This window comes from Anopheles maculipalpis, chromosome 3RL (genome assembly GCF_943734695.1).
Source record: "Anopheles maculipalpis chromosome 3RL, idAnoMacuDA_375_x, whole genome shotgun sequence".
NCBI classification, from domain to species: domain Eukaryota; kingdom Metazoa; phylum Arthropoda; class Insecta; order Diptera; family Culicidae; genus Anopheles; species Anopheles maculipalpis.
The window spans coordinates 26613530-26629163 of record NC_064872.1 but is presented as its reverse complement, the minus strand read 5'-3'; the positions used below and the strand labels follow the sequence as shown (position 1 = coordinate 26629163).

At 41.4% G+C, this 15634-nt stretch overlaps 2 protein-coding genes across 2 annotated transcripts in view; one reads left to right on the top strand and one right to left on the bottom strand.

Annotated features, from left to right (window-relative positions):
- Nucleotides 1-15634, bottom strand: part of LOC126565670 (thioredoxin-2-like) — a 286777-nt gene that overhangs the window by 252215 nt on the left and 18928 nt on the right. The window lies entirely within an intron of this gene.
- LOC126565876 (dynein assembly factor with WDR repeat domains 1-like) lies at nt 10264-11809 on the top strand. The gene is given in 5 exon segments (XM_050223086.1): nt 10264-10357; nt 10360-10567; nt 10647-10769; nt 10840-11157; nt 11223-11809. Coding segments are annotated over 5 exon segments (1239 nt in total). The 3' UTR covers nt 11719-11809.

The following is a 15634-nucleotide window of genomic DNA, read 5'->3' as shown; positions in this document are numbered from 1 at the left end:
GGTGGCTTTTCCCATCCCGGGTGAAACGTACCAGCGGATGGACGGAATGAACTTTTGGGCTTGATTTTTTGGCAAACTAACCGTGTACCGTTTCTATGTACACATTACATACGGGGCAGCCCACAAATGGTGAATCACAAGCCCGGTGCGCCATACTGTGCCCATGGTTTCGCGTTACAGCAATGGCTTCCGCATGGGGGCCGCCTCAGCATGGGAGGTCATCGGACGCGCGCACGATTCGGATCCGTTCGCCCGATCGACTGGCCTGGTCAATGCTGGCAACGTTGGGTACCCACCACCGGGTCGGTTGGCGAATAATGAGCCTTTGTCAGCTTTTTGATAGCGATTATCGAGGAAACAGAGCATCCAAGGGTTTTTGTATGTGTGTGTGTGTGCAGGAGAAGAGGGAGTCTGGAGTTAACGAAAACTCGCCTTATTGTTGTTGGAGAGCATAACTGAGACATCATAGAAAGCGATCGGAAGCATGGTTAAAGTTCCGACGGTAATTCTACGTTTTGGGGGCAGCCTTTTGGTTGTTAATTTATACATTTTTAATAGAAAATAAAGTAAATGAATGAACTAATTAGTAGTAGATTTAGTTGATTTAAAATTATTACGCTCGTGTAACCATATTCAATCAAATAAACATATGAAATATTCAACCAAAATTAATATCAACAGTAACTACACCATTCATGGCCAACCAAAGCTTCGTATGAGCTACCTAACCTCACTAAAACAAAAACCACCCCTATTCGTCCCGATATTCTCCCCCTTTGCTCTGTTTGTATTGGTTTTATTTCCATAAAACAATATGATGTTCAACACCACTAGCTCAACACTCTAACCCGGTGGCCCAATGCAACGATTAGTAGTGGAGGAACCAAAAACAAAATCACCTAAAACATATCCGAATGTTTTTAGCTAAATAAATCCTTTCCATCCACCGTTCTGGCACTCCAACCGACGTTCAGTCTAATCCTTCCTTTCTTCCTTATGTTTCACAACTATAAAGCACATCGTCATCGGATTTTGTTTTCGCGGTCGTATACCGCAAATAATATTTCATCTACCCTAGAGCCGACACATGTGCAGTGCACTGCTAGTGCGGGGTTGGCAAATATTGTTTCATTTTGCCAACGTCACCACGCAATATGGGAAGGCGCGGCCCAGTTTATTGTCAACGTTTGCTGGAATTTTAGAATTTCACCCGCATCACATGTGCGCGATGTTTTGTGATTGGGTTTCTAATTCTAGTACTGCATTTTATCTTTTTTTGTGATATTTTTTAATATGATATGCACTACACAATGTACCAAAAAAAAAATTTAAATTAAATTTATTTAAGCCAGTAAATTACCATTATCTAGAAAGTTCCCAGTCCGTTCTGTTTGAAAATTTGAGTCCTAAATTAAATTTTTAGATTACCTTTTCGATGAATTTTTCATAAGATATGCTTCAAGCAGACACTAAACACTTATATAGGAAATATAATAACTACACATTTTCCTACAGTAAAACTCTGTATTAAAAAGTTGTCTTAAGACTTTAAAGCGTATGTTAAACTTTTTTTACTATAAAAGCTTTTGGCAAAATCAAATTAGGAACTATTTTGGTAAGAAATAATGTTCTACAATCTCAACAATAGACAGAACTGACCAAAAAATTCTTCAGATGAATAGTAAACAGTGCTGACAGTACTTAACCCTAACCAGAAGCCCAAAATCAATTCTAGGGGAAAAAATAACATTTTTTTGCATACTTTCAGGCGCACGCGTGTGAGTTGAAGTTCATGAATAAAACGTAATTATTCTTCTTTCTTCATGAAAAATACCGAATGGTGATAACTAACATTTTGTACTACTCTGCCGCCAGTAAAGGCGTGATAAAACAGCTTAAAAAATTTATATTTATAGTACAACAAGTCCTATAGTTAAACAACGTTGAGAATAATCGAACCCGAATAATGCCACAATCCACATAAGAAACATGAAAGCTCCTTCTAGCTTTTCCTTCGTCATATGATGAACAATACACCCTCGGCACCACTCCAACGATCCACCATCACCAACCCGTGCAGCGATCGCTCATCATTCGTGCACCGTGCACCATCATCGTCATTATCATCGCCACCTTCATCTGCTATGACGGCAAATGTTGATTTACCGCGGATAGGATGTCATTTGATCGCGAAGCTAGCACATTCAGGAAGCCATTCGTCCCTCGGCTGCAGGTGACCGCAAATCAAACGAACGAGGCCATTCCCGAAAACCTCATCCCTCTGCTCAAGCCGGCAGCGAACCGGTCGATCTAGCTTGACCCCAGGGCATGGAAGCCTCTGGCGGCTACCAGGATTCCAATCGCAAAACCAATTACGGATTATCGCGGGCCACATTTTCTCGGCTTTCGCTTCACCGTGCAATCCATCTCCCTCGCCGAAAATGTGCTGACTTGCGGTGTTGCATTGCCGCTCGCTTCCACGCAAACCCCTACCGGGAAATATCTTGATTGTCTTGATGCGGACACCGAGCGAATTTGGATGTGGACGCTAGGACAGGGAAAATGTTTATTATTATGTCGCTTATCGGAATCACGGTTCGGTGGTTTAATTGATTGACTTTCGCCATTATCATCGACGGGCGCACGGAATGGTGTGCCCGACACATTTGACACGGTTCTACGAAACTCGCGCCATCGATAAACCGCTTCCCATCCGTGCTTCGTTCACCCCCTTCGAATAAACACTTTTCCTGCTGTCCGGTGGTGTGAAAACGCACAGATTAAAGTATCCTTTTTGGCACATCGGTGAGCATCCAGTCAGTCAGCTGTACATCACCTTCGAGCTGAATGCGCTGTATTCAAGACACGAAGGATGAGCATTTCTTTTTGGCTGCGCGAATCGTTGACGTTGAGCATCGGGACTGACCCGCAGCAATTGGACCATCCGTTTTGCAAGGTGCATCGTGTGCATTCGAATGGTAGTGGTTCACCTTCATTAGAAGGAAACACGGCATTGCCACCGAACAGCAGACGAAATTGACAATTAAGTTAGACACACAAAACAGGCGTGCAGGCGGTGATGTTGATTGCGAGTTTGCATCAGTGAGGCAAATAAGCCAATCAGCAAAAGGGGACCAACAGAAGTGAACTTTTTTCGGCAAGATTGATTTGGAAAAGTATTCGTTTAATAATCATCTGCTTTTAAGACTCAAAATGATAACTTATATCATTATCTCGGAATTAGGTTTAACGAATCAAGTATAGATAAATCACAAGCTCAAAAGGAAAATGATAAAGAAGGTAATACTAAGTTAAATCAAAGCGGGAAAAAAATCGGTAACGGTAGGCAGATAAACGGAAATTTATATCGAATAAGTGTAAAAGTGATCAAACATTCTTATACACGAAATGAGAGGATCATTGTTACAGTTAAAAACAGTATGTTAAGCTTCCAATGCAAAACATATCGAAAGTTAGACAGGGAAGTAGCTCTGAAGTATCTAAACAGCCAAGAAGCAAGCCACCTATACAGCATACCTGACACATATGACGTCGATGGCTTAAAAAAGCAAAGATATATGGATTTGAGAAATAATTTATGAAAACTATGATTTATAAAACAATTCTTCTTCTTGGCTTACCATCCTCTAACGTCACGCTGAACATCGCTTGGCTTACTAGATTGCCGGTACCACGTAGTTGGATAGTCAGTCTTCACTACGGGAGAACGACTCCCGGATGGGATTTTATCTGCTCTTTTAACTATCTTATTTAGTTAAGTAATTTCATTACCGATTATGCCCGAGTTAAGGCAAAGAATAAGGTGGAAATGCCTTATCACTAGGTTTTTCTAATTTTGTCATTACAAGCGGTATTGATGATTGATTGTGTTGATTGATCGGTCATAATTTATTATAAACAAATTAGTTCTAATTTCAAATTAAATCCCTTTTCCCGTTAAAGGATGTTAAATCATAAATATACAAAGAAACCTTGAATTTGTAGGACAATCAATGCTCTGTAGACGATTTGAATTTACAGCTACACTAACGCCTAAATGTATGCATTTTATGTGGCATTATTTTCTCTAATTAAAATGTAATTTAGTTCGTTTTTTTTTTGCTTTCTCTCTAACTAAAGAGATAAAAACGTTTCTGGGTTGATAAGCTTAATTTTTTCCACATTCCACATTCCACAGTCCTCACCACGGGAGGGCGTTCCGGAAAAAAATTGAACCCCGGTCCTGGCATGTGAAAACCGGCACCGGTGTCGCCTATTCCACTGGGCCACTCATAGTAGATATTAGAACAAGCGATTAATTCTCATAAAGAATATGCCCAAACCCAAATAGTGCCCCACTAAGATAATGGTATCAAATCTCGCTCCGGCCCTTTATAAAGGTTTGTCCATATTGCTACGAACAAAATCAGGACTTTAAATCAAGCCGTCTCGAAGTTTTAGTGCAAAAGAGATGAAAGATGATAAGTCCATCAAACTATAATAAAACAATAATCATAATGTATCAAATATAATTCAAGTTGTACGTAGAAAATGAATATCCATAATTTAAAAAGCTGTGTACTTTGCGTAGTATCCCCTGAAAGTATGCAATAAACATGAATTAAAGGACAAATATTTTGCTTTGCAATCAAATTCTATTAATGTTTATGCTCAAGCGATTCTCACCGAGTTTCATAAACATATTGCCATAAACTTTCTGTTAAATTTCCATCAAACAATAAAAGGTGTAGTGCATATAAGAGCGCACAACCTTCCACTAGCGTCATCAGCATTAGCTTTGTTTTTGCCTTTTTCCACAAAATTTTTCCCATTTTTTTTTTTTTTTTGTCTCAAAACACTCAACTACGTCGACGACGCAAAGTTCGCATTATTTTTCATCACGTCGCTTACTTATTCAAATCACATCCTTCCCTCGAGCGAGCGCGCAAAACAATGTCAGCCGCTTTCACTCCGGTATGTGGGTGCGTCCCGATAGCATCCACGGCTGCATAGTGATAGTGAATTTATTATTATTTTTTAAGGTCCCATTAGCTCCCGCTACTACAGTATTCTTTGGCCGGGGGTTTGGGGGCGAACTGCAAACTGCAAATATCACGTCAGCAGTTTGACGTGGAAGTGACGAAAGAAGCTTTCCATCACGGTGCGCTGTGTGGGGCGGACGGGCAACTAACAAACACTAGCGCTACACACCAATGCTAAAAATGCTTCCCAATCCGGACGATGCATGTATGCAAATACACTTTTATCCCACCATCATGGCGCGCCACGGATTTTCGCTTAAAAAGTTTCCTGCTGCTGGTTTTGTTTCCTCTAAACTGTTGTTTCGTGCCAAGGCAGGGCGTGTTTTGATTTTTTCACTAATGAGCGTACTCCTTCTCGGTTAAGCTCCGAGGGCAGAGGGACACTTTCATCCATCGTTGTGTCGTGTCTGCAAAACGGGGTTTTTATATCTTCGTTTTTTTTTTTGTCTGATGTGTCTGATGTGCCTCGCGGGGATCTTGCATTAAGCGGTGGCAACAAACCGGTTGCAATCCAGAGCTTTGTCAAATCCGTGTCAGCTGCTAATGCTAGCGGTATAAATGTAAAGGGGACAGCCGGGAGGAGATGATATTTTTAGTCTGCTGACGAATTAGCGAATTGGGAGCGGCGGAGGTTAAGGATATTTCTTCACCCGATGCACCGAATTATGGCCCGTGGCGTACAACTAAATCAAGTGAAACTTCATTTCGTCCGCCAGAGGAATAAACAGTTTAGTTCCCTGGCGGAAGTGTGTAAGTGAGAATTTGTTGGTAGTAAATCCGGATATTCTTACATACTAAGTAGGATAACTTTTTCATGAATAATGAGATAGTTTATTAACTTTCGTTTATTTTTCTTAAATGACTATTTAAAAATACTCAACCGAGTATGCCCGGGATAAGGCAAAGAATAAGGAGGAAATGCCTTATCAATATGTGAAAATCTACACAACACAAGCGGTGTTGACAATACGGCACTGAACCGTAATAATCAACTAAAACTAAATAAATAAATAAATATTTAAAAATACTCCTCAAATTAGCAGAGATTATGCTACTTTTCCCACCTTTTCATCCCAAAAATGTTTCCGAACGCAAATCTCTCCGTAAAAACCGACTGAATGATCTCATTTGATTTGTGTGCCAAGTCTAATGAAATTTAAATAAAATTAACACAGCCTGCACTACTGCTGTTTCGCTCGGCGCTTGTTTGATTGTTTGGCCGTGCGACTCAAACTTTGAAGCTTGCGGGAACGTTTGTTCCGCGGCGAAACAAAATAAAGCACGCCAACAACATTTTGGCAAACCTAGAAGGCAACAATGAAGTGCACAAATTAAAATAAAAACCCAAAATCCTTGCACTCAAACTAAGTCCGAGAGGAATTGAGGATGGCTGAGAGCGCCAGCATGCTGCAAAACTATAACCAGCATCCAGCAAGGAAGATTATACTCATCCGGTGAAAGTTTTTTACTGAACATTCGCATATGACCTCATAAGCAATTTAGAAAAAAAACCCCTACCGGTTCGGCATTCGGTTTCCATTTGTTCACAAAACAACATTGCTTCATAGGTTCATAAAAACTGCGAACACCGGTATAGACCACCAGGTGGGCCAAAAGAATAATTATCTCCACCATCGTCCATAGCACAGCGGGACACACGAACGGTGTGCGAAAGTATCACAATTCCGTCAAGCACCAGCCATCTGTAAGCGGTGGTGCTCTCATCCTCATCGGTCGATTATTTGGTCGTGGGCCCGATCATTCCATCCATCGCACGTCCAGTCCATTTGTTGCGGCTCCCACGGAAGCTATCAAACAACGGTCCGTGTCGAGCCTGTATCCGCAACAATTCGAGCGCATCGTACAATGAAATGATGTCATAATGCCTACGCCAACCTTCCCCTGGCCCGGGATCAAAGGACCAACCAGGACGACGACTGTCTGGACCTGCCATCATCAACATTCATCTGATGTGTAGGGGGATGTGCTTGCCTGGTGGATGCGGGGAAGCGGGAAAACACGGGAGAGGACTCGCCTTTCTGTGTGTTGCACTCGCGACGCCCTCAAACAATAAATCTACGTGACGTGATGGAAAAATAAATAAAATTGGCTTTCTGTAGATAAGCCCTCTTACAAATAGCTTTCTGTCGAAAATCCCCATGTTACTCGAGTGTGCGCCATCACTGCTGTTGATACTGCGCTGCCCTCTACCGGCTAAAAGGTGAGGAGTGTTTGGTCAGAAGTTCCCTGCAGAGGGAGGTTGACTGGAGTAGTTACTGACCTAACACAGAAGTAGGAAAGAAAGAATGTTAGTGTATGAAATAGAATTATTAAATTCCGAAAACATCGATCAATAGAAGTATTTACTTACAAACTATTTAAAATATTGTATAAGTATATTTTCTGTCTTGCTTCTAGGCTCGATATCACTTCCCCAAATGGTAGTAACTTTTCGTCCCAATTCCTATGCGGTTCCTCTCCACACATACCCTAAACGACCCTCTTTTTCAAGCTGAATGATGCGTCTAATTCAACTCACCCGGAACATCCAGCAGCGTACACACACACACACGCACACGGAGCGTTATGGAATCGGAGTTTTTTAACGCCTTCCGAACGGTGTTAAACAAAACACACAACACGTGGTTAAAATCACACAGCTTCCAAACACCGTCACGCAGCAGTAAGGCGATGCTGCTATCCGGTGGCGTTCCGGGTAAGGTTCAGCAGAGGGTTTTTTTTTTTTTTTTGATTCTGCACCATTTTTTCCATCTTTAACATAGCACAACATGTGTCAATGTGTTGCCGTTTAGAACTGTGTGTCTTTTTATTGGTAAGTAATGTTGGAAGGATTAGCAAAAAGAACAAAAATTTAACAATAAAAATTCCAAAGCTGCTTAAGTAGATGAAGTCCTGGACAGCCAAGCGCAAGGTATCTCTTACACTGTTTAGCTGCTTTTTAGGGAAGAATGTTCATAGCTTAAATAAACGTATTTAGCAATACCGCCTGTTAACCATTAGTTCAACCTTAGAAATGGTTGTCATAAAAAATATTGTTTGCCTTTTTTAGCTTTTTCTGGGGCTTGGCGACTCCGTCTTCAGTTTACCGAAATGTTTGAAAAGATTTCATCAGTAACGGAATATTTAAAAAAAATCTTTTTGTTGCTACTCAGTAGCGATTGCAGTTTTTTATTGGCTATTCAGAACCGTTCACCAAGTAGACAGCAGTGTTTAGAATCATCTTCGATTGTTTAGCATCCATCTAGCTCAAAACCATGGATACAATTTTCGTAACTATTTTTAAATTATTTTTAACACTTATTTGAAGTGATTTTGTAAATGAAGTACTGGGCGCCTCCAGGCAACAAATTCATATATGGCAGACTAAAAGGCTATTAATGCGCCTTCAAATAGGCAACGTGGTTGACAGAAAACTGTTCTGTCAACCACGGGTGTAACTGTTCTGTCAATGGGTTTTTGGTGGAAAATGGAAAAAGAGCTTAAAAAATCCTCCAAAACTCCAAAACAGACTTCGAAGTTCTCCTGTTTACTGTGGAATATCCCACTGGACAGTGTCATGCTAAGTGCGGGGATTAAACGGCCTCCAATGTGGCAATGTGCCAACCGATAGGCAAGACGACAGCGAAGGTGTGTGAGGCGTACACCCGACTGAAACGTGAAGCAGCAAGAATTGGATTGACGATCAATGCGTCGAAAACGAAATACCTGCTTGCCGGAGGCTCTGATCGCGATAGAGCCCGAGTGGGAAGCAGCGTGTTAGTCCACGACGACAACCTCGAGGGAGTAGAGGAGTTCTGCTATCTTGGGACTGTCGTGACTTCCGATAACGATGTCAGCAGCGAAATCCGGAGGCACTTTGTGCAGGGGAATCGTGCCTACTACGGCCTTCACTGTCTGCTGAGATCTAGAAGACTTCAAGAACGCACGAAATGTGAGATATATCGCAAACTGATTCGCCCGGGCCATCTTGGACCATCCGAGTGGAGGATGCACACGCTCTTGCCGTGTTTGAGCGTCGCATCCTCCGGACCTTCTTTGGTGGTGTGTTCGAGCATGGAGTGTGGAGAAGAAGGATGAACCACGAGCTTGCTGAGCTATACGGAGAACCGGACATCCTGACGTGCGGATACGATGGCTGGTGCATGTTATGAGGATACCGGACTCATGCCCCGCCAAGAAGGTATTCATCAGCGACCCCCAGTTCGGCACGAGGCGTCGGGGAGCACAGCGAGTTCGTTGGCTGGATCAGGTGAAAGGTGACCTGTCGGAGATCGAGTGCCTACACGGATGGGAAGCTGCAGCCAGGGATCGAGTTTCCTGGAAATCTATTGTTTACCGGGCTATGTCACGACGACGTGCTCTTTAAAAGAGCAGTCAATCATGAGTGAGTGAGTTAAAATTTTATTAGAAAATGATACGCTTATGATAGCTTTGCTTAATGTTAGTGTTTTGTTTCTCCAAAATTCGGCAGTTACATTTGAACATATTTTTGCTGTTCTAACCTGTTAAATTTCTTGGTAATAAATATATCTTACAATGTATAAATGCTGTTTAAAAGCTCCAAAAACACACACACACACTTCGTATCCATTGATTTCTAGCAACTAGAACAACGATTTGCATGCTAGTTAACTATCTAACGCAAATAGCACATTGACGAATAAGTTATCGCTTACATACCTTCTTAGTTCCTCATAAAACAATCATTCCGATGCATTTCGATCCCGAACCGCAACAAGTGTCTTCACAGAACCAAAGGCCATAGCAACAACGAGTAAACACGTGTTACAAAAATGGTTTCGTCAAAAGCCGTTGCCTTGACGGTGGCCCAGGACGGATATCCTTCGCCGTATTGATCCAACGAACGAAACGAGGGGATCGAATTTTTTCAGTTCAGTTACAGTTCTCGCTCGGTTTGGATGTTATTTTTCTGTTACACGATTACACATTCGTGATTTTTCAGCATATCCTTATTTTACTGTTCATCAACATCCCAGAACACTTTATTGAGTGTCTAAAAGAGTGCATAAGAAACGATTCACCACACCTTTCCAGATGAGATTAATAAAGATTTACCTTCGCTATTATCCACCAGGTAAGTGTGGGGTCGTTGTGATGCATTTCACAACCTTTGCTAAATACAACAATATCCGTAGGAATCGCTCTAAACTACCAGAAAAAGGGCATCGAAGGAACGAAAATGATAGATTTGTTCGATCTTACTCCAAGGTAAGGCAACTGCAAAGTGCAATCAAAAGCAAATTGTCTAAGACAATCCATCATTTTATCATGACTTCTAGCTGTGATCTCCAAGTGCTAACGAAGCAAATCGCATCCACCGAACCGCTCATTACGCAGGAAGTGTTCCCCCAGGTTACGGAAATACTGGAAAAGCTGCAAAAGAAGCTCAAAGAACCGGTGAAGACAAAGTTTTATCTATTCAAAACACTGCAAACTCACATACTACCGCTAACGAACGTGTGTTTTGACAAGTCCGGCAAGAAGTAGGTTACCCTTTGGCAGCTGTTGTGCTAGGTAAGGAAACGATTAAAGTGGAACTATTTTCTTCCCAATCGATCGTAGATGCATTACCGGTTCGTACGATCGTACCTGTCGCATATGGAACGTGGAAAGCGGTGACGAAGAGAAGGTACTGAAAGGACACGAAAATGTCGTCTTTTCTGTGGCCTACAACTATCCTAGATGGTACGCTTCATCTTCAATATGCTCCAGTGACATATGTATAGGCTTACACATTTCTTCCAACCCACGCCAGCGACCGAATTCTTACAGGGTCCTTTGACAAAACTGCCAAGATATGGAATCCCGTCTCGGGCAACTGTATCAACACACTCTGGGGCCATACGGCGGAAATTGTTGGCGCTGAGTTTAATCCACACCAGTGTGAGCTGGTCGCGACGTGCAGTATGGACAATACGGCCCGCGTGTTTCACTCCGAAACGGGCCAAGAGGTACATCTGTTTGCGGATCATTCGGCGGAAGTTATATCGGCACGGTTCAATAAGGAAGGAACGCTACTGCTTACGGCATCGTTCGATGAAACTGCCACCGTTTGGGATATGCGAGCGAAGGAGTAAGAAAGTACTGTCCAGGTATCTGGAATTTGTCCGGTTAATTCGCACTTTTGTTTCTCTCCAGACACGCCATCGTTATCCGAGGCCACGAAGCGGAACTCAGTAACGCCGTGTGGAACTTCCAGTGCAATCTAATCGCGACCAGTTCCCTCGATCGCACTGCCAAGATATGGGATCTACGGCGGCTGGACGATGCACAAGCAACGGCTAACCACAAGGATGAGGTACTGGATGTGGCGTTCAACTGTACCGGCACACGGCTTGCCACCGGTAGTGCGGACTGTACCGCCAAAGTGTGGGACGTGACGGGGAACTTCGAGCTGGTCACCATAATGGCGGGCCATACGGACGAAGTGTCTAAGGTAACGTTCAGTCCACCGGGAGGATTGCTGCTGACGGCATCGGCCGACAAGACGGCCCGCATTTGGAACTCGGGCACGGGCACCTGCACACAAACCCTTTCCGGGCACGATGGGGAAGTGTTTTCCTGCTCGTTCAACTATTCCGGCGATGCCATCATTACCGCGTCGAAGGACAACACGTGTAAGATATGGAGATGATACGACTGGTTCTCCGGGCAGGCCTTTAAAGTATGTAACTGTATGAACGTTATTTCCAATTTCAAACATCTCAAACTCTAGCCTCGCCTTTAGCGCCGTGCGCCCTTGTTTCATTGCCTTTTGAGCTCTCTTGCATACGATTTCATTAGTTCTTTGTCGTCTAGATTGTTGATAACCATTTAGTGCCAGCATCAGTGGACCTCTCATTCAGTAACCCTAGATAAGTGCGTAGTGCTACATCGGAAGTCATTAAAAAAGAGGAATATCTTAGATATGATCCTCGAATTCCTTCTCGTAAACCCATACCGCGCAGTAGAAGCGTAGAACTATTTGGAACTGGGAAAAAAAACTGCCACGCCATTATATAGAGAGCCATTTGACTGCCCTATTCCGAAAAGTGTCAAGTAGTGCAAGTAGATTTCGAGTGCCTCTAGCCAATTTAAACCGTAAAATGTGATGTGATACAGCAATAAAATAACACTTTCGTCACGCCATTCGCTCGTTCATGTTCGTTCGTACTATCACGATTTATATTCGTTTTTGTAGACCTTTTTTTTTCAATCTGCTTGTTCATATCATTAACTTGCATGCCACTAGCCTTCTTGCTTCCTTACTTCCTTCTGCTACTTTTACTTCGCTTGTTTTTTTTTCCACAACTAATTGCGATAACTACTACTACTACTACTACTACTACTACTACTACCACTTCTGCCACCGCATCGGTTACAATTTAAAAACAAAACAAGGGTCCGCCCAAGAAGCAGCGGCAGAGGTACAGTGTGGCATATAGCAACCGGGAAGCCGAACACTGGACCAAGTTTTTGCTGCGAAGCTGAACACGTACAGCCAGCAGGATGTTGGAATGTTGGCTAAAGGGAAAGGATTTGCAAGAAAAGAGCTAATGGAGAATATAGTACTCATGATGAACATTTGCATTTATGGCTAAACCAGTCTCCAATTTGTTGTCCTTTGATTGGGTTTTTGTTGATGAAATTGGCACCTTCAAGGAGGACCAAAATCATTCTAATTTGGAAAGACACAAGAAGTCCCAAAGAAAGTTATAATAGAATCTAGTCTAGAGGTTGGTCGTTCCAGGTAGACCACAATTGCGAAAACCCATTTACGGTAAAAATTAAAATAATCCAAAAACTAAACACAATTGAAGTTTGCTAGAAAGTTTGATAGAAATATAAATGTTTTCTCATAGATGATACGCAAATAGTTCCTTTAGAAGTTCAATTACTTAAGACTAGCCACTACATACTTGAGTCCTATAAGATATATTACGCGGGAGTGGCTCGTTAGTGAGGCGACAACTGGGTCGGTCATATACACGACAGGATCGGGGTTCAAATTCCATCCGACGGTCGTTCCCTCGTGATCTAATTACGTGATAGCAATGAGTCTAGTAATGCAAATTGATGGCTGGCGTGACCTAGTTGGGCGTTAAGCTAAGCCAAGAAAGAGAATGAGGAATATTTATTACATTTCCTACCATTGTCTAATTTAAATTTTTCTTTCATTATTTTTTTGTATAACATATTTTGTATGTAACTTTATTGATATGTATATAATTTTTGGATTGTTTGAGAGAATACTTAAAATATGCTACTAAATACTTTATTACTTATTTTGGGCTATGTCCTTGAAGAAAAATGTGAAACAAAGAACTTTCTTAATATTTTCATCTTATTTTTTTTTTAACCAAAGTTTCGAATGACTTGTGTAATGCAAACAAGCACAAAATAATGTTAAATTTTTGTAAAAATTCATTTAAAAAACTCATTCAAAAATTACTTAATGGATTAAAAACTGCTTTACTTGTAATAATTTTACATAGGCTAATAAAAATTGGATTTATTGCGGTGCTTATAGGTATATTTTGAGTGGTTTTCATTACTCAATGCATTCGAAACAAAATAAAAACCTGCAAAAAGTGGTTTATTTTTAAGGACACAACAACCAACCACCTTCTTGATGTCTTGCTCAGTAGATTACTGTTGCCTGCCATTCACTCACTCACTCAACCACACACTGGTCAGTCAAAATGATTAAAACATTCCTACCGTTACCGTTCCATTCCATTCCGAAAACCTTCAGGTCGACGTGGTCCAATTCATACAACCAATATACACCAACAATCCATCGCCGCACGCCGGATCGAGCGTTAACAAGCATTAGTCAAATCGCGCATTAAACGCAAACAGTTTTTTCTTCTTAAAACTTCCGATCAAACAGCATATATATATCAAACATTTACAAAACCGAACACACATACATAATCCGCGGTTTGAATGTTCTCATTCTTTTCTGAAAGAACAATTTCACAACCAACTACTACTACACACCATGAATGTGAGTATTTCCATTACATGTTCCTACTGTTCTTAGCATTTCATACAACAAATATATGTATATTGCAATAAAATGCAACTAAAGTGACAAAACTGTGTTCGTGATCGTGTTCGTACACGTGTGCAAGTGTGCCCAAAACAAAACGTTCCCCATTCAAACATTAAACTACACACTACCAGAGTATAGTACCTTCCAAAAATTTACATCTACCCGCTCCCCCCCATTAGCTGCTCTCTCAATTTTATCTTAAATAGAATGTATTATCGTTGCAGTACAAATTATTTCTTTTGCTCAATATTTACCCCTACCCCGAAACGGTACCGGTGTACGAACGGCAGTCAATTTAGTTGGTATTTTATGCTTGTTCATCTTAATCATTCTTCAGCCACAACTTTCATACATTTTAGAAAGAAAATTTAGAGAGAAAAATTTAACTGCACCCAAACGACGCTAGCATTCATTACAGTTATTTCCATTCAAACAAATATACATAACTTAAAAGGCAGTTTTCTAATTGAAAGTGCAATCCTTTCCAGATACTTCTGCGTCAAAAGTGTATCAAAGTGCTGGACTAGCCTTCGGAGTGGCCTAGGAGATGGGTGTAAAAATCCGTTTGAAGTCCTAGGCGGGTGTGATGCCGGTGGTGATAAAATGTCATGTTTACATTTCTTTTGCTGTACAAGGTTAGAGTAACAATCATAAGAAGTGATTAGGTTTGTTAAATTAGTAGTTAAAATATTGCAGGGAAGAGTGCTACAGTAGCGATTACAAATGTACTGCGAATTGCAGCCATTTAGGCGCCAGTGTTGTCGTATAGTGTTGTTTTTTTCTATTTTTCTCTTGCTAAAACGACATATTTATATAAACGTGTTAGCAGTAGTGTACTTGTTGCATATAGAGATGAGATTGAAATTTAAAATTATAGAAATTCTATTCAGCTAATTAGAAAGTTTTTTAGCGTATTTAGAAAAAAAAAACATTTAGAGCTGCTAAGCTTTATGAGATGTGAATTTATTATTATGAGACAGAAAATGGAACTGATCCAACGATTATAGATCGCTTATCACATCCATCAACGGTACAATTTAGTCACAGCTCAAGACCAAAATCCTAATCACGGACCAGTCTGTCTGCACATCTGCATACGATTGATGTACGCTCACACGGAGCGCACCGAACCATGGCAGTGCGGTACAAGATTCTTCCGACTTGCTTTTGATCCGTTCGAACCACGTCGAACGGGGGCCATAGCAAGTTTGTTTGTTTTATGTTCTTTAAATTGATTCTTTCTTCGATAAGAAAGATCATCTTCCGTGCATGCCCGGACGAACGACACCAAAACGTCTCGACACATGCCTTGAAATGTTGTTTGAAGCAACGGTATGTTGGAATCTATGCCGTATCACACGAACACACACACACACGCACACAAACACCCCCCACACAACCGACCCAAAAAAGCAAATAAACAATCCATGTTTGATTTCGTTCCTTACGGCTTCTTGTACTTTTACGGCTAGAAATGGGTGCCTATTCGAAGAAGGCGGTCGGAAGAGAAATC